The sequence below is a fragment of the Panthera onca genome, chromosome D3, assembly GCF_046562875.1.
Source record: "Panthera onca isolate mPanOnc1 chromosome D3, mPanOnc1 haplotype 2, whole genome shotgun sequence".
NCBI classification, from domain to species: domain Eukaryota; kingdom Metazoa; phylum Chordata; class Mammalia; order Carnivora; family Felidae; genus Panthera; species Panthera onca.
The window spans coordinates 79,072,366-79,096,275 of record NC_138350.1 but is presented as its reverse complement, the minus strand read 5'-3'; the positions used below and the strand labels follow the sequence as shown (position 1 = coordinate 79,096,275).

The 23,910-nt window shown below is 39.1% G+C and overlaps 2 protein-coding genes across 14 annotated transcripts in view; one reads left to right on the top strand and one right to left on the bottom strand.

The window, feature by feature from the left end:
* RELCH (RAB11 binding and LisH domain, coiled-coil and HEAT repeat containing) overlaps positions 1 to 21,534 on the bottom strand; it is a 114,685-nt gene extending 93,151 nt beyond the window's left edge. For all 7 annotated transcript variants that reach the window (XM_078435167.2, XM_060614001.2, XM_060614002.2 and 4 more), the window contains exon 1: positions 20,780 to 21,534. In XM_078435167.2, the coding sequence (XP_078291293.1) occupies positions 20,780 to 21,308 (529 nt within the window). In that variant the 5' untranslated portion in view covers positions 21,309 to 21,534. The remainder of the gene's footprint in view (positions 1 to 20,779) is intronic.
* A 227-nt stretch (positions 21,535 to 21,761) lies between these two features.
* Positions 21,762 to 23,910, top strand: part of PIGN (phosphatidylinositol glycan anchor biosynthesis class N) — a 103,576-nt gene continuing 101,427 nt past the window's right edge. For 4 of the 7 annotated variants that reach the window (XM_078435173.2, XM_078435176.2, XM_078435170.2 and 1 more), the window contains exons 1-2: positions 21,763 to 21,937; positions 22,133 to 22,211. The gene's annotated coding sequence lies outside the window, so the exon portion shown is untranslated. Of the gene's footprint in view, positions 21,938 to 22,132; positions 22,229 to 23,910 lie in introns of all 7 variants that reach the window. The other 3 variants (XM_078435175.2, XM_078435172.2, XM_078435174.2) reach the window with 3 other exon arrangements.

Here is a 23,910-nt window from a genome sequence, read left to right as displayed (position 1 = left end):
TAGGGAAAAAGTACTCACACATGTTACAATGTAGATAAACCCTGAAAATATGCTAAGTGAAAGAAGCCAGACACATAAGGTCATACTGTATTATTTTATTCATATGAAATGTCTAGAATAGGCATATCCATAAAACACAAAATAGATCAGTGGTGATAGAGGAGAATGAATAGTGACTACTAATGGATATAGGATTTCTTTTAGGGGTGATGAAAATGTTCTGGAATACAGAAGAGTAATGATCGTATAATTTTGTAAATACACTAAAACAATTGAATTGTACCCTTTAAATGAATTTTGGGTATATGAATTATACCTTACTTTAATAAAAAGACAAAAAAATCCAAGTGTTTGCCAAGATGTGGAGAAATTAGAACTCTCATATATTACTGGTGGGAATGTAAAATGGTGCAGCCACTTTGGAAAATAGTTGGCAATTCTTCAAAAGGCTAAACACTGGAGGTACCAGGTGACCCAAGCCAATTCCTCTTCCATGCAAAACAAATGCAAACGTATGTCCACACAAAATCTTGTATATGATTGTTCACAGCAGCATTACGCACAATGGCAAAAAAAGTGGAAAGAACAAAATGCCTATTAACTGATGAATGGAGAAATAAAATGTAGCATATACACCCATACGACTGACTGTTACTCAGCAATAAAAAGGACTGAAATACTGATACATGTTACAACATGATGAAGCTTGAATGTATGCTAAGTGAAAGAAGCCAGTCACAAAATAGCCACATATTACATGTAAGAAATGTACAAAATAGGCAACACTATAGAGGTAGAAAGTAGATTAAGTAACTTCCTAGGGCTGGAAGATGGAGGTGAATAGGATGTGTGATAACGGGTGAGAAATTTCTTTTTGGGGTGATGAATATGATCTAAATTTAGATTAGGAGATGGTTGCACAACTCTATAAATATACTAAAAACAACTGAATCATACACTCTAAATGGGTGAATTTTAAGATAAATTCTGCCTAAATAAAACTATTAATTTAAAAAAAGGAACAACTCTGGAGTCGCAATGAGAAAAAATGCAATTCAAATTCTGTATTCAACAAAAATATCCTTCTCAAATGAAGGCAAGTAAACTTAATCAGTTCCCTAAATACTTTTCACCAAAGGTCCTTGTGCCTCAAGATGCTCCTAAGAAGAGTTTTAAAAAAAGAAAGAAACAAAAATACAGGTGTGTATGTGTGTAACCTCAGGTTTTATACTGCACATCAGTGTATCAAAGAATCATAAAAGTCATGAGGTAAAGCAAAATAAGATAGCATTTCCCCAAATCATTTATCTAACACATTCCTTTTTTGAGTACCTATTTATTACCACAAGGAGATAATGTTACTCAAAACATGTTTTGAAAAGAACTGCTTTCCCTATTGTCTATAACTTAAAAGCATTCATTTGTTAAAAGAAATAATGTGTTAGAACAGCGGTTGGCCAGCCAAGGCCTGAGCCAAATATGGCCTGAGGCCTGTTTTTATATGATTCCCATACTAAGAGTGGTGTTAATGTTCCATCATTTATTCATTCACGAAACACGTACGAAGCACCATTATCTGTGCCAGGTACTGTTGTAGATTCTGGGTACATAACCAGTGAAAAGACAGATAAAGACATAGTATGCCAAAAGATCAAGTACGATGCAGAAAAGTATAACGATAGAAAAGGAAAAATTAATTTATACAAAAATATCTCAACTCTTATTAGATCTCTGTGATGTAGTTGTTTTTTGTTGTTGTTGTTTGTTTTTTTAAACACAACTGTCTTGTCTCTTAGATTCCACTTCACTATCAGTGACTCCCAGATTCAATGGAGCCATGGAAGGCTTCAATCAGAAAATATTTTTAAAAAGTTTTTTTTTAATGTTTATTTACTTTTGAGAGAGAGAGAGAGAGAGAGAGAGAGAGAGGAGACAGACTCTGAAGCAGGCTCCAGGCTCTGAACCGTCAGCACAGAGCCCGACGCGGGGTTCGAACTCACAAGCCGTGAGATCATGACCCGAGCCGAAGTCTGACGCTCAACCTCTTGAGCCGCCCAGGTGCCCCAATCAGAAAACAGTTTAAACTGAGCCCTAAAGAATAAATGTCCACCAAGTTAACTAATGAGAGGAAGAACAAACAAGTATATGGAGTTTTCAAAGTGGAGGCCTAGCATGGTGTAAGTAGTAAGATTTCAGTGTATAGAAGCTACGAGGGGTCAGGCAGGCTGGGATGTAAAGGACCAGCAAGGACATTTTATAATAGTGTACGGGAATGAACCAGTCTGTAAAATACATTAATAAAATCGATTTTGCAGAGGAATCTCTTTCTATATTAAATTTTACACATGCTGAACTGGTTTTCCAAAGAAGCTTTTCAAGGAAGGTGGTTCCTCCTTAGTAAACACTAGCTCAGCTTTCTACTGTTTCCAAGATAGTACACAACTGCCTAGCTTTCCTACTCCGAAGACACTGTAGGATTTTGCAAGTGTTGGGGCCTTTATTATCAAAATATATTGCTGTTTTCCTGTTTAGGAAACAATAGAAAGAAATGAGAGACTCAAATATTCCAATTAGGCAAAGGCTTAGTGAACTGCACTTAACACTTGAACACCCTTCACACCCTGTTACTATCTGTCAGGCACCATCCTAAGTGCAGGGGATTCTGAGTCAGCAAGACTGACAAGGTCCCCGTTCTTAGAGAAAAGTCTACAGTGGAGACGAGCACATTAAGTAAAAAAGAAAATCAATCAATCAATCAATTAATTCATTCCGAGGATCAAAATGGCATAAAGAAAATAAAAGAAGACAAGGCCAGAAGAGTAGGTAGTTGCAGGTTGGGGTGTAATACTAGTGTGCTCAGGGAAAGCCCTTCTGAAGAGGTGAGAATGAGGTATAAGAGTTTCAGACAGACCTGAGTCAGGAACAACAGAGGCTAGTGTAAACAATCTGAAACCCACTGTAAACAGTCTGAATTTTATTTCAAATACAAAGAGAAACAACAAAGCATATGATTCTTAGAAAATCCTTTTGGCTCATATATTTGGCTTAAATATGCCATATGCAAAAGTGGTTTGTAGACACAGCAATTAAGCCAGAGAGTATTATGCTAAGTGAAGTAAGTCAGAGAAAGGCAAACACCATACGATTTCACTCATACGCGGAATTTAAGAAACATAACAAACGAGCAAAGGGGAAAAAAAAGGGAGAGAGAGAAGCAAACCAAGAAACAGATGTTTTCTGTTGAACAAACTGATGGTTACCAGAGGGGATGGGTGAGACAGGTGATGGGGATTAAGGAGCGGCACTCACTCGCGATGGGCACTGGGTGTCTTATGGAAGTGACGAATCACTAAAGTGTACACCTGAAACTAGTATTAACTGCACGTTCACTGGAATCTAAATGAAAACTTAAAAAACGATACAATGAAAAATTTAAAAAGAGGCTATTACAGTCATGCAGGTAAGAGATAATCATCCGATTTAAGCCGGAAAAGTGGCAGCAGAAATGTGAGAAGTGGTCAGATTCAGTTTACGTTTTTAATGTAGAACCACATGTCCTGCTAATACAACGATGTGGGTTTAAGTAAAAAAGAGAAAACAAAATGACTCCTACAGACTTCATTTATTGAATTTATATTACGAGATACAGAAGGTGAACAGAGGAGCCTCACAGGTTCTGTGCTTTAAGTGCACGGTAGTGGTGGGGGAGAGTCCTTAGCTTTCACCAGATTTGTAAGTATCCCTAAACAGAGAACACTATATAAACATTCTCACTTAAGTGAAGAAATCAAAGCTGATACTTACTAAGGGTGACCTATCTGGCTAATGCAAAAAAGGGAAAAACTAGAGGCCAGGTTGTCTTTTATTAAAATGAGCCGCTTTACACAGTACTTACTATTTATATTGATGTAAGGAAATAGACCAGCTGTGTTGAGAAAGCACAATATGGACGACTCAATGCAAATTATAGAAACATAGATTTGGACCCCACATAGGGTTCCCCCATTTAAAAAAAATGTTTTTGTTAAAATAATCTCTATATCCTATGTGGGCTCAAGCTTACAACCCCAATATCAAGAGTCACATGCTCTTCAACTGAGCCAGCCAGGCAGGCACCCCCTCATCATCTTCTTTTAAAGCAATCAGTACGTGGTAATGATTGAAATGATTTCACTCTTCTTAAAAGTTTTTTTTTTTTTAACGTTTATTCATTTTTGGGACAGAGAGAGACAGAGCATGAACAGGGGAGGGGCAGAGAGAGAGGGAGACACAGAATCTGAAACAGGCTCCAGGCTCTGAGCCATCAGCCCAGAGCCCGACGCGGGGCTCGAACTCACAGACTGCGAGATCATGACCTGAGCTGAAGTCGGATGCCCAACCGACTGAGCCACCCAGGCGCCCCTGATTCCACTCTTCAAATAGAGCTAGGTCATTATCAATGTACCTTACCTTTAAATTCCTATTAAGGTGAACTAAGTAAAATTCCATATGTAGCACTCTTCTTAGAACACTGTGTTTGTATCCAGAGAAGCATTTAATTTCCTTATAATTTAATTATACCTGATAAATAATAACTTGCTATTAATTTAAGTTTCAACACAGCATAAACAAAAATGACAAAAAACCCAAAATATTACAGTATCCCTCATTACAGCATAATTTTATGCATGAGCCAAGAAATAACAGCAATAGTAAACACAGAAGTGTCCAAAGTTCACCTTGAAAGGGCACCTGGCTGGCTCAGTTGGTAGAGTATGCTACTCTTGATCTCGGGGTCATGAGTTCGAGCCCCATGTTGGGTGGAGAGATTACTTAAAAAAAGTTCACATTAAAAATGAGTTGTACTCAGGAACACTACTCAGCAACCAAAAAACAACTAGTGGTATGTACAACAACATGAACCTCAGTGCTTTATATGCTGAATGAAAGAAGCCTTACACAAGAGTACATACACAGTTTTGTTTAAGTGGAGTTTTAGGACAGGCAGTAGTAATTTATGGCAGAAAAAAATCATAATAGTGGTTCTTGGAGTGGGGTGCTACCTGGGAAGGAGCATGAGAGAACTTTCGGGGGTGAAAGTAATGTATATATAGGCAGGAGTTTGGGTTATAACAGGTGTATTCTTTGGTTGAAACTCATCAAATGGTACACTTAAGACTTCTATATCTTGGGGCACCTGAGTGGCTCAGTCGGTTGAGTGACTGACTTTGGCTCAGGTCATGATCTCATGGTTTGTGAGTTCGAGCCCTGCATTGGGCTCTGTGCTGACAGCTCAGAACCTGGAGCCTGCTTCGGATTCTGTTGTCTCCCTCTCTCTCTGCCCCTCCCCTGCTCATGCTCTGTTTCTCTCTGTCTCAGAAACAAATAAACATTAAAAAAAAAAAAAAAAAAGACTTCTATATCTTATTGTCTTTATATCTTACCTTGAAAGAAAAATAATTCTAGATATTGAGCTCTTATTAATGACATGCATATTAAAGTATTTAGAGGAAAGTATACTGTTATCTGCAGCTTAATTTGAAAAGCATAAAAAATAGGATGGATTTTTGGATGAACAGAGGGTTGAGAAATATCTAGATATGAGACAAAGAAAGTAAAAAAAAGTAAAAATAATAAAATTTGTTAAATTAAACACTGCTAGGATCCACTGACTCCTAGATTTTAATATTAGAGTTGTAACACTAGAAAATAGCTATTATTGTCTTAAATGACAAAAAAAAAATTTCTTTTAATGTTTTCCCTCTACTGTTTGAAATTAAAGCTTATATGGTGAGAATTTGCTTTACCATGGAGGTTATTGATACATATTCCTTAAACTGCTTTCCAAAATAAGTATATACAGCAATCTAAATTCCATCTGTAGTAATGGCAATGCTTGGTATTATTATTTTTAATCTCACCAATTTAACATACCATAAAAGTATACCTTCCTTAATTATGCATCTCTGGTTCCTGGTGAACATGAACACTCTTTGAAAAAATATATTAGCCATCTACTTTAAGTGTGTGTGCAAATTTTCTATTCACATTCTTTGACCATGTATCTAACATCTAGATTTTCTGTATTAGTTTATCTGGCCGTTACTGCCCTAACCAGAAACTCCACTTGAGCACTATATCCTCTACTCTTAGTCACATCTTAGCTCCTCATTCTGATCTCTCCAACATGTGTATTATGTATAGAGCATGTATACCCAATAGGATGAACTTTTATCAACCAATATTCTGGTATTGTGACATCAGTCCTCACTGTTTTATTCCTGATTTTCATGGAATGCTAAGGACAATGTTGGTTGTGGGGTGCCTGGGTGGTTTAGTTGCTTAAGCATCTGACTCTTGGTTTCAGCTTTGGTCATGACTTTAAGGTTCGTGCTTCAAGCCCTGCATCAGACTCCATGACGATAGCATGGAGCCTGCTTGGGATTCTCTCTCTCCCTCTCTCTCTCTGCCCCTCCCCTGCTCTTTCTCTCTCAAAATAATGAATAAACTTAAAAAAAAAAAAAGAATGCTGTTGGTTGTTGATTTCAGATCAGTATTTTTTTAATGTTAAGTATCCATCTAATGTTAGTTTTCTAAGTATGTCTTTCTTTTCCTCTTCATATTATGTTTAATCATACATACAGACCTAGGTTAGAGCTGTTTAACCACCATACATTATTTCTCCATTATACTGTTAGTATTTCTCTGAAATTTTCAGAGAACTCCTCTGTATAATGGGAAAGTCCTTGGGGAAAGCAAACATACACACAGTTTTCAAGTTGGCATTATTATGGCCATTGAAAAATATTTTCTAAATGTTTTTTTAGTCCAAGCCAACCACAACGTTATGTTTTCAAAAAAAACCTAAATCTGACACCTGTCTAAATAATAAGATGTCACAAAAGTAAAAATCTCCTAATTCATTTAAATTTGTTCTATTTCAGAAAAAAAAAACCAGTAATGAAGAAAATAATTTCAATTTTGACTGAAATAACCTATAACAAATGTTGTAAAAGTACTTTGGATTTTCAGACTAATAACAGGTAATACTATAGCCTTAAGAGAAACATGCTTCTTTAATTCAGCCACAATTCTTTTCCAAGGCAAGTGCCTTTCTAAATACTATTAAAAGAGAAAGAAACTTTTAACCTCTTTTATTAAGAAGCTATCATATTCTAATATGGAGTATGCCACAAAGCATTTCTTCAAATTCTAGGGTTATGTAACTTCTTAATAATTCACTTTATAACTCAAGAAACTGAATGGCTCAGAAGTTTCATCATAGTTGGCAAACCGGTAAAACCTGTATGTAGGTTTCAAATTAGGTCTGAGAACTAAATTCATTATACGCAGTGTGACTATAAAGCATGCAGATTAATTTCATAAATCACATATGAAAGTCTCACATATATTTATTTTAATATTTTAGCACTATTGGCAGGATATACTTTTACAACAGTTCGAAAAACTGAAAAGGTATCTTTTATGGAAATTACATAGTACTTTAAAAACTAACTGTAATTAGGGGCACTGGGTGGCTCAGTCAGTTAAGCAACAGCTCTGTCAGCTGTGCTGACAGCTCAGAGCCTGGAGCCTGCTTCCGATTCTGTGTCTCCCTCTCTCTCTGCCCCTCCCTTACTCATGCTCTGTCTCTCTGTCTCTCAAAAATAAATAAACATAAAAAAAAAAAAGAATTAAAAATTTTCACTATATACTCTTCTTTGTACCATCTAGTTTTGTTGGTATTTTGGTATTTTACCCCCAAAGGCATTTAATACTTTTTATAATGTGAGCATTTGATAATTAAAAAGTCATGAAAGTACCCAATTCATAATGAAAGGATAGGGAGAAAAGTATTACCAAACAATTAGCTTTATATTTGAATTCTTTCTGTAAAGGTGGTTTACTGAACCATGCCTAAATAAATCTATGTCATAGTAAATAACAAAGAAATATAAACTATAGAAATTCAATATATAGAAAAATAATAAATTATCCTTAAACCTGAGGTTGTATATAAACATTTTAATATGTTAACCACTTAAATTAAGTATGGATCTTACAGATCTGGCAAGGACAAAACTTACATTTATATTTTCTGATCCTCAATTTTTCTCCAATGCTGGGGCTCATTTCACGGACCCCTACGTTCAAAATATTTGAAAACTAGAGTATTAGAGATAGTCCAACCCCCACATTTTCACAGATGAGAACACAGAACTATGTATTCATTCAGTATTTAATAATCCTCAGTGGGGAATATAAATTTGGTAAGAGTTGGTCCTTGCCTTAAATAAGCTTGTAAGTCACTGGAATTAAGTCATGTATATAGATAACAATGATACAGTCAGATCACTGTATGTTAAAGATTCAATGAATTAATCTGTGAGTAAGGCAGGAGTAAAAACCAAGTCTCCCAGATTGCAGTCAGCTGTCTTTTTCTCTTCGTCACAAGATTCCACAATGGGCTAGGCTTCAAAGTCACAAGACTAAACCTTAAGAAAAGACTTAAATGCAGAAACTTTATAACAAACTATTTATTTAAGTTAAATCTTCTATAGTGCTGGAGGATTTTGCCATATGAATAGTTGTCAGGCAAAAAGGAGGGGTATTAATAACTATTATCAATAATTATTATTATATTTTGGGGGCAGTTGAGTGGTTCAGTCAGTTAAGCATCCTACTCCTAACTTCAGCTCGGGTCACGATCTCACAGTTCATGAGAGAGCCCACGCCGGGCTCTGTGCAGACAGCGTGGAACCTGATTAGGAATCTCTCTCTCCTTCTCTCTGTGTCCCTCCCCTGCTTGCACATGTGCGCGCTCTCTCTCTCAAAATAAATAAACATTAAAAAATTACTATTGTTGCATTTTTAACATGTTTTGACCACTTGTTCTATGCCAGATGCTGTGCCAGACACTTTCCGCGTGTAACCTTCTTTAACCTTATAACAGCCCCTCCACAAGAGGAGTCACCGCCCTCTGCCTCTTACAGTCGAGGAAACAATGCAGAGTCGCACAGCTAGCAAGTGGCAGAGCAGAAATGTAAAGTCAAGCTCTCCGATGTGGAGGCCTGAGCTCTAAACCATTAAGTTCTCTTGAATAATAACTCAGGGCACGGAGGTTCAGATCTCCCAGGCTCCAGGTAAGCTGGGCGTGATAATGTGAATGGCCTCAGAAAGATCACACTTGACTGGGCTTTGCTCAGGCAAAGCTGAGGGAATAGGCTACAGAGGGAAAGGCTAATTCTCACAAGGAATATGCTAAACTCACATATTTAGAGGATACTACTATCTACCTAAAGGTCATTTCTTTAGCACATATTCAACATTTATTCAAAGCTTTTTGCCCGGCATGGTGTTAGGCGCTGGTGACACAAAGACAAAACATGGTCTCCTTTCAATACTCGTGTAAAATAAACATTTATAAATTGCCTACTTTAGGCTTTGGTTCCAGGTACGAAAGAAGACACAGATATGAGGCATAAACTCCAACTAACATCTTAAAAGAAAAAAAAACCTAGTCAGCGAGGGGCACCTGGGTGGCTCAGTCGGTTAAGTGTCTGACTTCAGCTCAGGTCCTGATCTCGCAGTCTGTGAGTTTGAGCCCCGCGTTGGCCTCTGTGCTGACAGTTCAGAGTCTGGAACCTGCTTCAGATTCTGTGTCTCCCTCTCCTGCTCTCACTCTGTCTCTCTCTCTCTCAAAAATAAATAAACATTAAAAGAAATTAAAGGGGCGCCTGGGTGGCGCAGTCGGTTAAGCGTCCGACTTCAGCCAGGTCACGATCTCGCGGTCCGTGAGTTCGAGCCCCGCGTCAGGCTCTGGGCTGATGGCTCGGAGCCTGGAGCCTGCTTCCGATTCTGTGTCTCCCTCTCTCTCTGCCCCTCCCCCGTTCATGCTCTGTCTCTCTCTGTCCCAAAAATAAATTAAAAAAAAAAAAAAAAAAAAAAGTAAAAAAAAAAAAAAAAAAGAAATTAAAAAAAACAAAAACAAACCTAGTCAGCTAAAACTAACACCCCAAAAATTCACTATTAAGTGTTTATTAGAGGGCGCCTATGTGGCCCAGTCAGTTCAAGTGTCCAACTCTTGATTTTGGCTCAGGTCACAATCGCACAGTTGTGAGATCAAGCCCTTGGTCGGGCTCTGCACTGACAGTGCGGAGCCTGCTTGGGATTCTCTCTCTCCCTATCTCTCTGCCCCTCCCCTGCTGTCATGTAAGCATGCTCTCTTTCTCTCTCTCTCAAAATAAATAAGTAAACATTAAAAAAAAAAAAAAAGACATGCTCCAGGCTGAGCTATAAAATAAAAAATATATATACACACATACATACATATATAAAAATTACGTTTAAGGGACACTGAGTAAACAATGGGAGTACAATAAAAGTTTTGTATATGGACAGCATGGTTGAAAAGGCAGAAAAAACAAAATGTTAGGAAGAACTTTATTGTATATATCCATAATAAAATATTTTAAAATCACTTTTATCATAAGCTATGCAAAAAAAATGGGAAAATATTAAAATTCCTAGATAGGTTTGTAAATTCACAACAGGTTTGCAAATTCTTTTTTTCTGTAATATACAATTTTGCTAATAAAAAAATGTTTGGAAAAAGTTGCTTTAGACAGGAGGAAGCAATTTTAAAAGGTTTCAGCTGGAGTGGCATAAATAAATAGCTTTTAAGATCAAGTAAGAATAATGATGGAAGAAGAGATTAAGGGCACATGAACCAGTTAGAAGGTTAAAAATGATGGTCCAGATGTGAGCTAAAGGCCTTAACTAAGGTAGCACACAAGCACAGAACTGAGAGGGTGAGAAATAACAGAAAATATGATGACACTACCTTGAGTGAGCAATCTTATCCACCTACAACAGGACCAACTGGTTACAAAAACAAATGCACATCAGTTCTGATTGCTGGGAAGAAAGCTACACCCATGACTTCAATTGTGGTCTTCTCTTCTTTGAGGCTTAGTCATGCTCTGTGACTACACCAGAAACTGGAGATGCAACCATGCAGCAAAACGTCAAGACTGAAAAAGAGAGTATAAATGAATTTGCCCTTGTAAGATTATTTCATTCAGAAGAACCATTAGTGACCATATTTGGCTCCAATGTGAGGCTCAGCTGATCCTGGTCTACAACCCAGATATCCTACAATCACATGTAGGGTATGCAGGTCCTGATATAGATTAAGTGAAGCACTCTGTAACATGGACCTCTTGATGAAATTAAGTGATGCTTTAGGCAGAGTATTCACCTTTGCCTTAGTGTGTGGTGCTACGGTTTGTCACTTTGACCGTTTTTTAAATGGTCAATTTTATACTATCTGACCTGCTTTCTGCATTAAGGAGGGTGGCTATTCTGATGGAGTTAATAAGATATACTCTGAATGAATTAAGCTATGTTGCCCAATCATACACTAAAATGACCTAAGAACTCCTGCTGAGCTATTTTAAAGCAGACATAAAACAGCAGTTGTTTGTAACGAAAGGAGTGTAGGCTTTGAAGTTAGTGATCTGGGTTGGAATCCTAGTCCTGCCACTAACTACATGATTTGTGGGAAAATATAACAGGGCACACAGGAAAGGTAAGGCCCTGTGCCCATCTCCCAATCGGCAATCCTCCTCTGAAGTATCAATCATTGTTTAGCCTCTTTTGTATGTATCCTTTTTTTTTGTATAGACTCTATTTTTGTTTTTTGTCGTTGCTTTTTAAAATTTATGTATTGTTTAATTTACACCCAAGTTAGTCAGCATATGGTGCAACAATGATTTCAAGAGTAGATTCCTTAATGCCCCTTACTCATTTAGACCACTACCCCTCCCCAAACCCATCCAGCAACCCTGTTTGTTATCTATATTTAAGAGTCTTTTATGTTTTGTCCCCCTCCCTGTTTTTATATGATTTTTGCTTCCCTTCCCTTATGTTCATTTGTTCTGTATCTTAAATTCCTCATATGAGTGAAGTTATATGATTTTTGTCTTTCTCTAATTTTGCTTAGCATAATACCCTCTAGTTCCATCTCCGTAGTTGCAAATGGCAAGATTTCATTCTTTTTGATTTCCAAGTAATACTCCATTGTTTGTATGTATCCTTTTAAATTATGCTAGGCATATGCAAATATCTTTTTTGTACATAAATGGAAACATATACACTTATGTTATTAATTTATTCAATTTATAATAGAACTTGGTGATCATTCCACATCAGCACATATAGACTATTCCGTTTTAATTAACCAATCTTTACTGTTGATATTTAGGGTTTTTTAAATCTTTAATACTTTTACCTATAAATGATATTTAAAAAATGTTGGTTCAATTGTTTTAATGCAAACAAACATATATGTCTATAATAAATTACAGAAGTAGAACTGGAGATTAAAGAATATGTTTTTTTACAAAGTGATCGATATTGCCAAGTTACTTTCCAGAGTATCAAACCAACAGTGCATGAGTCCATATTTTATGTTCCAGCCTTCGTGTCACACATATTTTTATCAAAACTACAATCAGAAGAGAATATTGCTTGTAGAAAAAACTTGTTGGGAAGAGTCCAGTGAGACCATAGATTCAAAAATTACCTATCAATACAGGCTACCTTTTTGATACAGACCTCTTATTTAAAGGTTTAGGAGATGGGGCACCCGGGTGGCTCAGTCAGTTGAGCGTCCAACTTCAACTCAGGTTATGATCTCCCAGTTTGTGAGTTCGAGCCCTGTGTCGGGGTCTGTGTTGACAGCTCGGAGCCTGAAGCCTGCTTCAGATTCTGTGTTTCCCTCTCCCTCTCTCTCTCTGTCCTTCCCCCTCTCACACTCTGTCTCTCTCTCTCAAAAATAAATAAACATTAAAAATAAATAAAAGTTTAGTAGACAAAAATCAGTATTCTTACTATTATGACTTACTAAAGGGCACAAAATGCAAATATTCATCCTTAAGAACACTGATAAAATGGACTAGAGATTTTGGTGATACATTCGTAACTCTCATCATTCCACCTTACATTCTTTGGTTAACTCTCCTTACACATCCATCTCTGACAAAAAAAAAAAAACAAAACAAAAAAGTTTTAATTCTTGGGGCACGTAGGTGGCTCAGTTGGTTAAGCATGTGACTCTTGATTTTGGCTCACGTCATGATCTCACTGTTCTCGTGAGATCGAGGCCAGCGTCCGCAGAGCCTGCTTGGGATTCTCTCTCTCCCTCTCTCTCTCTTCCCTTCCCTGTACACACACACTCTCTCTCTCTCTCAAAAATAAATAAAGAAACTTAAATTTTTTTTTTTCAATTTTCACCATGATGGGAAAGAAAGTCTTTAAGAAAAATTAGAAACTTTAAGACTGTTGCTAGGTCCTTTTCTTTTCCTTTTTTTTTTTTTTTTTTTTAATGTTTATTTATTTTGAGAGAGAGGCAGGGGAAGGGGAAGAGGGTGTGCTGCAGAGAGAGAATCCCAAAAGGCGACACGCTGCCAGCCAGAGACTGACGCAGGGCAGGGCTTGACCCCACCAACCAGGAGATCAGGACCTGAACCAAAATCCAGAGTCAGAAGCTCAACTGACAGAGCCACACAGGTGCCCTGCTAGGTCCTTTTCTAATGGTAATTCTACTTCCATATGCACGCACAGAATATTTACAGTGCAATAAAAAACTTTGGTATAAAATAGTTTTCTTCACTTGACACATGCTAAATATATCTTAAAAGAGATCTGTATCAACACAATAATAAGAATTATAAACTGATTCTGAAGATTTCCTTTCCAAACAACATTGATCCTCAAGGTCACAAATGGCAACAGGAGATTAAGAATAGATAAACTGGTACACAGGTACCAATAGTTTGTGAGCAAAAAATGATTTTTTTTTTTACAGTTATTTTGCAATTTCAACTAATAGATGATATTCAATATAAAGTAACAAAAAAGTAGACAAGTGCCAGAGACGTATGAAGAAATAACTTACTCCAAACAAAACAAAATAAAACTAATGTAAATCTCCTCAAATCAAAGAGGCACACAGTTCAAAATACGGACAAATAGCAAAACACTATTTACTTAAACATCAACAGCATATTTTTAGTATAAATAACTTAGAAACCATAATTTATCATCAAATCTCAGTACTTATAGGTAGAAGCCAGTAAAAATAAGCCGTTAATATTTAAGACCTTTCTCGGTATTTGTAATTTTTAGACCAAGGTAAATGTTTTTCATCAAAAAACCATGGGGGAGGGGTGCCTGGGTGGCTCAGTCGGTTGAGCGTCCAACTTCAGCTCAGGTCATGATCTCATGGTTCTTGAGTTCAAGCCCTGCGTCCGGCTCTGTGATGACAGCTCAGAGCCTGGAGCCTGCTTCAGATTCTGTGTCTCCCTCTCTCTCTGCCCCTCCCCAGTCATGCTCTGTCTCTCTCTGTCTCTAAAAAATGAATAAATGTTAAAAAAAAAAAACAAAAAAAACAAACATGGGGGAGAGAAGCATAGTTAAAAGCCATACAAAAATGGGGCACGTGGGTGGCTCAGCCAACTTCGGCTCAGGTCATGATCTTGTGGTTTGTGAGTCCAAGCCCTGCATCAAGGTCTGTGCTGACAGCTCGGAGCATGCAGCCTGCTTCGGATTCTGTGTCTCCCTCTCTCTCTGCCCCTCCCCTGCTCACACTCTGTCTCTCGCTCTCTCTCAAAAATAAACAAACATTTAAGAAAAAATGTTTAAAGCCATATAAAAACAAATTAACCAAACTTAGTTTTTGACCTAAAAATACTAAGCAAAATGAAAGTTACATTAATTCTAGGTTTTTTTCCAATCAAGTTTAAAAAAACAAAACAAAACACGCATACATTCTGAAGATCACTAACTTTCTTTTTGAAAAATAGAAAGTATAATTTCAATTTCTGACAGAAATAAGGTCTGCTTTCTCTGATTAAAATCCCTATCTTGTTTCCTTTCAGCCCAAATACCACAATGGCTTGAAATATCATACTGCATTTTTACAAGTACCCAAATGGAATCACTTTATTTAGTGGAGAGCCAGATAATGGTAAGCATGGTCCCAGATGTTTTAAATAAGGCAAAATATAAAATAAATATTATCTTTCCTTTACCCTCACTTCCTTTTCCTTTTCCTCACTCACGATAAAGAGTCTAAATATGGCCAAATAATAAAGTTACTATTTATTCAAAATTCCACTTTCTCCACACATACCATTTCATCATCACAATCAGCAATAATTTTTCTATATCTGAATGTTTACACTATTATTTGTGTCACTGTTCTATAGCTTTTTCATGTGTTAGTCCTGCTGCCTTTTCACCAAGAACATAAGCTCAAGGACCTGCATTAAACATCTTTTGGATTCCCACAATCCTAACTGATTATACAATTTAATAAATATATTGATCAACATAAGATATTGAATAGCAACTATATTCAAGTCACCGTGCTAGCCAGTGAGACTATGTGAGACTACTTTTGAAACTACAAGAAAGGCATTGGCAAGAAAAATGCCAGTTACACAACAGATAAATTTAGGAACGTATATGGTCTAGACAATAGCGGAAAGTCTCATTCGCTAAAAGCAGTGAAACTAATAAATTATTATATTGAAACAGTTTGGAAATATATATTTTAGCAATATTTACTGATATTTTCTCTCAGAAGCCAGAGGAAGCACTAAACCCAATTTTAACCTAACGAGGGAGGAAGTACTTTGTAAAGTGAAAAAGATGGGAACGTTGGAAGACTGTCATCATGACAGCTTAGCATTGGTGATACTGAAAAAGGAATACTGAACACAGTGAGATATGCACTCTGAGAATTCTGAGAAAAGACAGGTAGGATCATGAAACAGAAAACTTTGAAAAGGAGGAAAATGACTCAAGAGAGCTGTAGACTCACAAGTGAAATTATCACAATCATAAATGACTGCCTCTTGACAAACTACCTTATAAAAACTTGAAGACATGGTAGGGTGCCTGGGTGGCTCAGTTGGTTGGGAGTCCAACTTCAGGTCAGGTCATGATCTCGTGGTTTGTGGGTTTGAGCCCCGGGTCGGGCTTTGTGCTGACGGCTCGGAGCCTGAAGCCTGCTTCGGATTCTGTGGCTCCCTCTCTCTGCCCCTCCCCTACTAGCACTCTATCTCTTTCTCTCTCTCTCTCTCTCTCTCTCTCTCTCTCAAAAATAAACATTTTTAAAAAATTTAAAAAAAAACCTTGAAGACATGGTAAATACAGAATAAAAGAAATCCATCACTGACTGGCATTAAGTCATTTGTCTTCTCCGTCTGATCACCTACTGTCTCTACTAAAAAAAAAAAAAGTTGGGCTCATCTCTGACTTACAGTCCGATTTCGATTAGTGCTCTAAGACTTCAAAACGGAACCAGCATCCCTCTGGCAAAGATACTACAATCTGCTCAGTGTTAATCGATGACATTGTCACAATTTTTATCTTGCAATCTAATTGAAAAGCAAAACAATTACTAAATGGAAGTTTATTCTGGCCCAATTGGCAAAAATACAGAGAAAAAATATAAATGATGTGTGTCTGTTCAAACCATAAAATTCTTCTACCATTTGAATGTTTTATAAACATGGATTACTCTTTCAGTCAAGAAAAAAAGATTAAATACAGTATGAAGACTTCTTTAAGTATTTTAAAAGCACTATCATACTATAATATTTACCTAAGGTGAACAGACTTTTAGGTAAATAATTCAGTAAATCTTGCAAAATTAAACTGTTTTTAGACATCAATGAAAGAAACTACTTTTGGTTACATATTTAATATTCCAAAGTATGATAAATTTTCAGATTGATATATATCAATCAAAATATATACAAAAAAGAAATAAAAATACCTTAATGTTTTAGATAATCCAAACTATCAATTTTTACACTGTATAATCAACCAAAACGTTCTTATTGAGCATTATAAAATCATAATCCAGTTAGCAATAATCAACACACTAAACTTGAACATAGGGGATCTTTAAAAACAGGCAGTAGTCCAATCCTAGAGGAACACTTATCCTCTGAATTCCTAAAATATAATTTGTGCATTCCAGAGCTTAATCAAAATCTTCAAAACATGGTACGAAGCACAGTCTTACAGACTGACTTTAGCATTTATCTATTTTCTAACTAGATTAAGAAATTTATAGGCACTGATATTTTGATATATACAACACATTTGTATTTAAACTGTATTAAAGCTTGTGCTATGTTTGCACATTTATAGAAAGAATATTTAAGAAATAGTTCTTTTATAACCTTAATTGAAGTGTAGTCCTGCCATCACAGACCTAAATGCAAAAGCTAAAACCATAAAACTTCTAGAAGAAAATGTAGGAGAAAATTTCTGCAACTTTGGGATTGGCAAATATTTCTCATTAGGACACAAAAAACATGAATCATTAAAGAAAAAACTTGATTAACTGGACTTGGAAGAAATTTAAAAAATGACATGCAAACCATACTGGGAAAAGTATTTGCAAAACACGTATTAATAAAGGACTTGGGTCCAGAATATATAAAACCTAATTTAAAAATTCAGTTAAAGACATGAACAGACATTTCCCACAAAAGAAAATATACTAATGGCAAAAAGCTCAGGAAAAGGGAGTTCAGCATCACTAGTTCTCAGGGAAACAAAAATTAAAACCACAATGAGGGGCGCCTGGGTGGCTCAGTTGGTTAAGCGATCAACTCTTGATGTCAGCTCAGGTCATGATCTCAAGGTTCCTGGGCTCCAGCCCCATGTCTGGCTCTGTGCTGACAGCAGGAGCCTGCTTGGGATCCTCTCTCTCCTTCTGCCCCTCCCCTGCTCTCTCTCTCAAAAATAAATAAATAAACATTTGGGGAAAAAGAAAAAAAAAAACAATACAACACATGCGATACCACCAATCTCTCATAGAAGAAGTTGAATAAAAAGCCTGCAAATAGTGTTTAGGGGATGTGGAACTCTCATACACTGGTGATGGGAATTCTAAATGGTACAACCACTTTGGAAAACAGTTTGACAGCTTCTTATAAACTTAAGTATATAGTAACTATATGACCCAACAATTGTATTCTTCGGTATTATTCAAATGAAATGAAAATATGTGTTTATGCAAAAAGAAACCATACAGAAAAGAATATATGCGCTCCATGATTCCATTTATATGAAATTTTAGAGCCGGCAAAACTTATGTATAGAAGTGGTTCCTAATCTGGGGAATGTTGGCCTCCCGTTCCCTGGACAATGTTGGAGACATTTTGGTTGTCACAACTTGAGAGATGGAGTAGGAATGGTTGCTACAGGCATCTAGTGTGGATAGAGAGGCCAGAGATCCTGTTAAACATTCTAGAATTATCAGGCCCAAAATTTTGATAGTGCCCAGGCTGCAAAATTGTTACATAGTGATCAGTGGAGGTCTAAAGGTGGGACTGGGGATATAATGCAAAGAAATATGAAGAAATTCTGAGGATGATAAAAATGTTCTATATTTTAACTGCAATAGTGATTAGTTTTTCAAAACTCATCAAACTATACACTTTAAAATAGGTGCATTTTGTTGTATGCCATCTTATATCAAAGTTGATGATAAAAAAGTGTCTGTCAAATAACATAAAGCTATACAAAATAATTTAATCCAATGTTAGTTTTTTAATATACATGAATGGAAAAGACAGGAAAGGCAAATATCATTGGTGAGATTACCGATAATTTTTACTTTTTTCTTTTTTGTTCATGTCCTTTGTATTCACTTGAAAATACTACTTAGTGGGGCGCCTGGGTGGCTCAGTCGGTTAAGCGTCCGACTCCGGCTCAGGTCACGATCTCGCAGTCCGTGAGTTCGAGCCCCGCGTCGGGCTCTGGGCTGACAGCTCGGAGCCTGGAGCCTGTTTCTGATTCTGTGTCTCCCTCTCTCTGACCCTCCCCCGTTCATGCTCTGTCTCTCTCTGTCTCAAAAATAAATAAACTTAAAAAAAAAATTAAAAAAAAAATACTACTTAGAGTTGCAATCAAAAATACAACTTTTAGTTTTTAAGTGTTTATTCATTTTTGAGAGAGAGAGAGAGAGAGAGAGTGAGCAGGGGAGGAGCAGAGAGAGAGGGGGGACAGAGGCTCCAAAGCAGACTCTGCTCTGACAGCAAGGAGCCCAATGTCTGGCTCCAACCCACGGACCATGAGATCATGACCTAAGCCGAAGTCAGATGCTCCACTGATTGAGCCACTCCGGCCCCCCTAAATATAACTATTTCTATATACAGAAAGGTTTAAAGAGAAATTTTCACTATTAACAGTGATATCAAGCTGCAATAAGGTAGGCTAAGAAATTCAACTAGAACGAAGTCACAAAGTAAAGAATAACCTATTTCATTATATTAATAGAGTAGAAAAACAGCAGATGTAATTAAGTCACGTTCAACAATAGGCTAGGGACTATACAAAGTGTGAAGAGTATAAAGAGGTCCCTCAAGAAGTACCTATCTAACGGAGAAAAATGATGCTGTCAACAAACCAAATAGAAAACAATTAAAGACCGCAGTTTACATATGCAAGTAGTACAATGAAACAAGCCACTGAGGGGGGAAAAAAAGACACAAGCAACTAACTAAACATGGGGGGGGGGGGGAGGAGGGGGAAGCATTTACAAAGAAGACATTTAGGCTGGCCAGCAACGAGATCAGCTCTTCCTGAAAAGAAGATTATCCTACATACTGAGGAAGGACGTTGTACCCACTGAGAAAATTTCGTAGCAAAGAGAGAAGTCTGCCCAGGATTTACGTTGATGGAAAATGCACTCTTTCCACTTGCACCGTGTCTAGATTTGGCAACAGAATTCTCTGGCGCCAGGCGAACGGAGAGACAAAACAATCAATGGCGCTGCAGTTTAAAGATCGTACGTTTAACCTTTCTTCGTAAATTCTGGTTGGCCTCATCTGACACACTAAAACTTCTCACACCCTTGGTAAGGGAAAATCTAAGTCGCCGGCCAGAAGAGGATACCGGTAATGCAGAATACATCCTCGAGAGTAGGTTTTCAAGCCGTAAGAAACGCTTATAAATATACGCCAGATGGGGTAAACAATTATTTTATCGTGCTAAGAATGATTACAACTTGGTAAAAAGGTAAATTCCTACGTGATGCAGAGGAAAAAAAAAAAAAAAAAAAAAAAGCCTGCGAGGTGGTGGCATCACGAGACAGACTACAGGCAGAAGTCGACCGCCCTGCTCTTTAGATTTCTCGCAATTTTGGAAACTACTGAAATTAAGGCATCGAAATGGAACTGAATGGACTTAGTTAAACAGAACACATTTTGTGCGGCAGGAAATCCAATTTTTGAGTGCGAAAGCCATTCCAAACACAAAGGGTCTTTAGAGGATCTGACTTTGCGGAGCGAACATTTCCTTCCCATTCTTTGCTCTCGCTTGACTTTGAGTCAAAGACTTACTGCACGCAATTTAAGAAACACAGTTTCCTGCTAGTGGTGATTCAGGAGATTAGAGGAAAGGGAAAAAAAAAAATGACTAAGGCGATAAGCCTGTTTGCAAGGGAGCCTTCTGTAGCCCCGTAACAGCCGGCGAACTGGAAACTGGATATTTTAGATACCGACGCCAACAGGGGAACGAACCCAGGAGCAAATGCAAGACCAGCCCAAGGTGGGAGGCACACAAGACAGAAGAGTCGCTGCCAGATCCTTTTGCTTCCACCGCAAAGACTCCCACCCGTTCCAGCTCTCTCTCTACGACGTTTCTAATGCTCACTACCTGCCCGACAATCTCAACCACCCCGCCGGAGAGACAGGCTGCGTTCACTTACTGAGCTGTCCCCCGCCAGACGTCGTGCTCGGTTCCCGACCTCCTGCGCCTCCAATGCCAGCTGCTCCAGGGATCCCCGGCGCCCCCATCCCCGGCGGGGTCCCACTCTGCCTCTCGAAGTTGCCCGGATTGGAGAAGTAGTCGCGCAGCCGAGGCAGTTCGCGGCCACTCTCTAACAGCTCGGTGTGCAGCTCCAGAGCGGTCAGCAAGTATTGATCGCGCAACAGCTGAGCCGCGATCGCGTCAATGGACAAGCGGGCAGGGGTCTCCCCACAGCCCCCCAGTGCCACCGCAGCGGCCGACACCTCCCCAGGGAGCCCTGGCCGCGCACTGCTCCCTAAGGCCACGGGATCCTGGGGCGACAGCGAGTCCGCAGAGCCAGGATCTAGGCCGCTCCCGGAACCCAGCCGAAGTCCTGCCCGCCGCTCCTCGGTCGCCGCTACCTCGTCGTCGTCCTCGTCCGAATCGCTGAGGAATGGATTCACACCGCCGCCACCACTGCCACCACCTCCAGGCGCCATCGCCGCCATCTTATCCTGTCAGGACTGTGGGCGCCTCCCTGACTGGCTCTGACAGGCCTCAGCCTCAATTCCCCCCAAGCCGCAGCGGGCACTGCGCACTACCACAACCTTGGCCTGGCCACGTCCCACCTCCCCACCCGGAGACTAGGAGGAGACTCTGAGGCAGGAGGTCCGGATGCAGCAGCACCCGCTGCCTCAGCCACTGCTGCACCAGCAGCGGGACTCTGCAGGCGTCTTCCTGGTCTTCAGTCTCGCGAGAAAGAGTGCATGTCCTGCCCCTCGCCCCGCCCCAGCCCCGCCCCAGCCCCGCCCGGTCTAACGCCAGAGAGCAAAGATTGAAAGGCCCGCTCCCAACTCAAAGGCAAAACTCCGCCCACACTCCTGTTTGATTGGCCAGAGGAGGAGGGAGGGACTGGAGTTACGAGGGACGGGCCCTAGAATTATCGCGAGAGCAGCCTCTGGGCAGGTAGGTTTCGGGGGCGTTCCGCGGTTGAGGGGCAGTTATGACGGTGGCTTAGGAACGTTCTCTTGGCTGTCCTTTCAGGGGGCAGAGGGTAACTCTGCAGGAGAGCTGGCTCCTGCCTTTGCGCGGAAGAGGACTCATTCCCGAGATTACGCGTAACCCGGCTAAGCCCCAGGTAAGCCCGGGGACCAGAGCGCAGAGGTGTGGTGGCACCAAAACTGGCCTCACGCCTGCGGACACGCTGCTTCCGTAATACTTTTCACTTTATTGTTGCTGTTGTTTGCTGCCGGGCGGTGACATTGCCCTCGCACGTGTAGCAGGTGCCCAGGGCAGTTGTTAGAATTTGACATCCTTTCTCTTCCTTTCCCAGCCAAGTGACTGCCCGCTCTGGAGGCCTGGCCACTGCACCGGCTGCTGGAACTTCTGGAAGACCGCCTTCTAGCCACCGAGTTGGTACCACAAAAGGGTGGGGTGTGGGAGGTGGAGAAAGTAACTGGACTGTAGAACTCTGGGTTTTGGATTTCCTTGGATCTGTGGATAAATATTCTTAAAGCCTCGGCTTGTGTAACAAGCTCTGAGGGGCTCAATGAGCACTTACGATTTAAAACCCAGTTTGCACAAATGCAGCCCCATCAGCAGAGAGCTAAGTAAACCGAAGTCTAGAAACGTTCAATGGCTTGGTCAAGTCAACTCCACTAGGAAGTATTGCGAGGAACTTTAGAGTCAGTTTTCTTACGTCCAAAGCCATTCTTCTCCCGCTATGCCTTGCAGTCTTTCTGACTTGGCCATTTAGGCTGGAAATAAGGTATTGACTGTGGAACGTAATTATTTTAAAGCTTGGATGCTTTGGACACTTTTAATTTCCTTTATCAAATGTTAGCACCTAGAGTATACTAAGTTTGGAAGTTCCACGTTTATGTTCTATGTCACTCCCTGATTACCGTGCGAGGGGTAAAGGGCTGTTAGTTTCTAGTCGACAGCATTGGAACCCTATTCCTAAGAGCTTCTATTTTCTTCGCCCATAGATTGCCGCTTTTGCAACGTTTTAAATTTCCTCTCTGTCTGTATAGCTCCCTGTAAGCACCAAAATAAATAGGTGGCAGTAATTGTGTTATCAGGCAAGTTACACGTTACGTGGAAGCAGTAAAGTATCTCCTTTAGCTCTGTGGAAAAATAAAAATAGAGCGTTCTTATATAACCATAGGTCAGGTTCTTGGTTTACGTGTAAAAGTATGCCAACAGTTAAGTGTAGGCTTTCAGTTTACCCAGACTCAGTAAACTAAGATTTTCATTTGAATGAGGCTTTGGGTTTTTTTTTTTTTTTTTCTTTTGTTTTCGCTAGAAGTTTTTTTTTTTGACACTGTTAGTACTTCGGAATTCAAAATATTTTTTATTTATTAAAAAAAAATTTTTTTTAACCTTTATTTTTGAGACAGAGAGAGACAGAGCATGAACGGGGGAGGGGCAGAGAGAGAGGGAGACACAGAATCTGAAACAGGCTCCAGGCTCTGAGCTGTTAGCACAGAGCCGGACGCGGGGTTCGAACTCACCGACTGCGAGATCACGACCTGAGCCGAAGTCAGCCGCTTAACCGACTGAGCCACCCAGGCGCCCCTCAAAATATTTTTTATAGAACGTTAGCTGCTGATGTTCAAATTCTAAATATTTTTCTGTGCTATACATTGTAGAAAAATATGAAAAAAAGATCCCCGATCTTAGGAAAATAGTATCAAAATAGCTAATGCTGTATCCTGTTACTATTTATTAGCACAAAGTATTGCTGATATTTACTGTAATTGAATTTTCCAGAGAGATTGAAAGGGAATCAATTTCTGGAATGGAGGAATGGGCGGGACTAGTGATTGGCATGGAAAGGGCATGATTGGAAATGGATTATTTACATACAGTATTTCCATCTCTGTAATGGAGTTTTTTGAATCTCCTGCACTTAGGGTCCCTGAAGAGGCTTTTGCTTATTACGTAGGAGAGCCCAGAGTTTACATCCCAGTTCTACCTATTATTTGCTGCGAGACCTTAAAAAAATTACTTCACTTCTCTCAGTCTCCCTTAACATCTATCTGTCAAGGGGGTAATGAAAGTAGACAATTAGGAATGTGCTTGTCACAGTGCTTGGTACCTAGTACACCA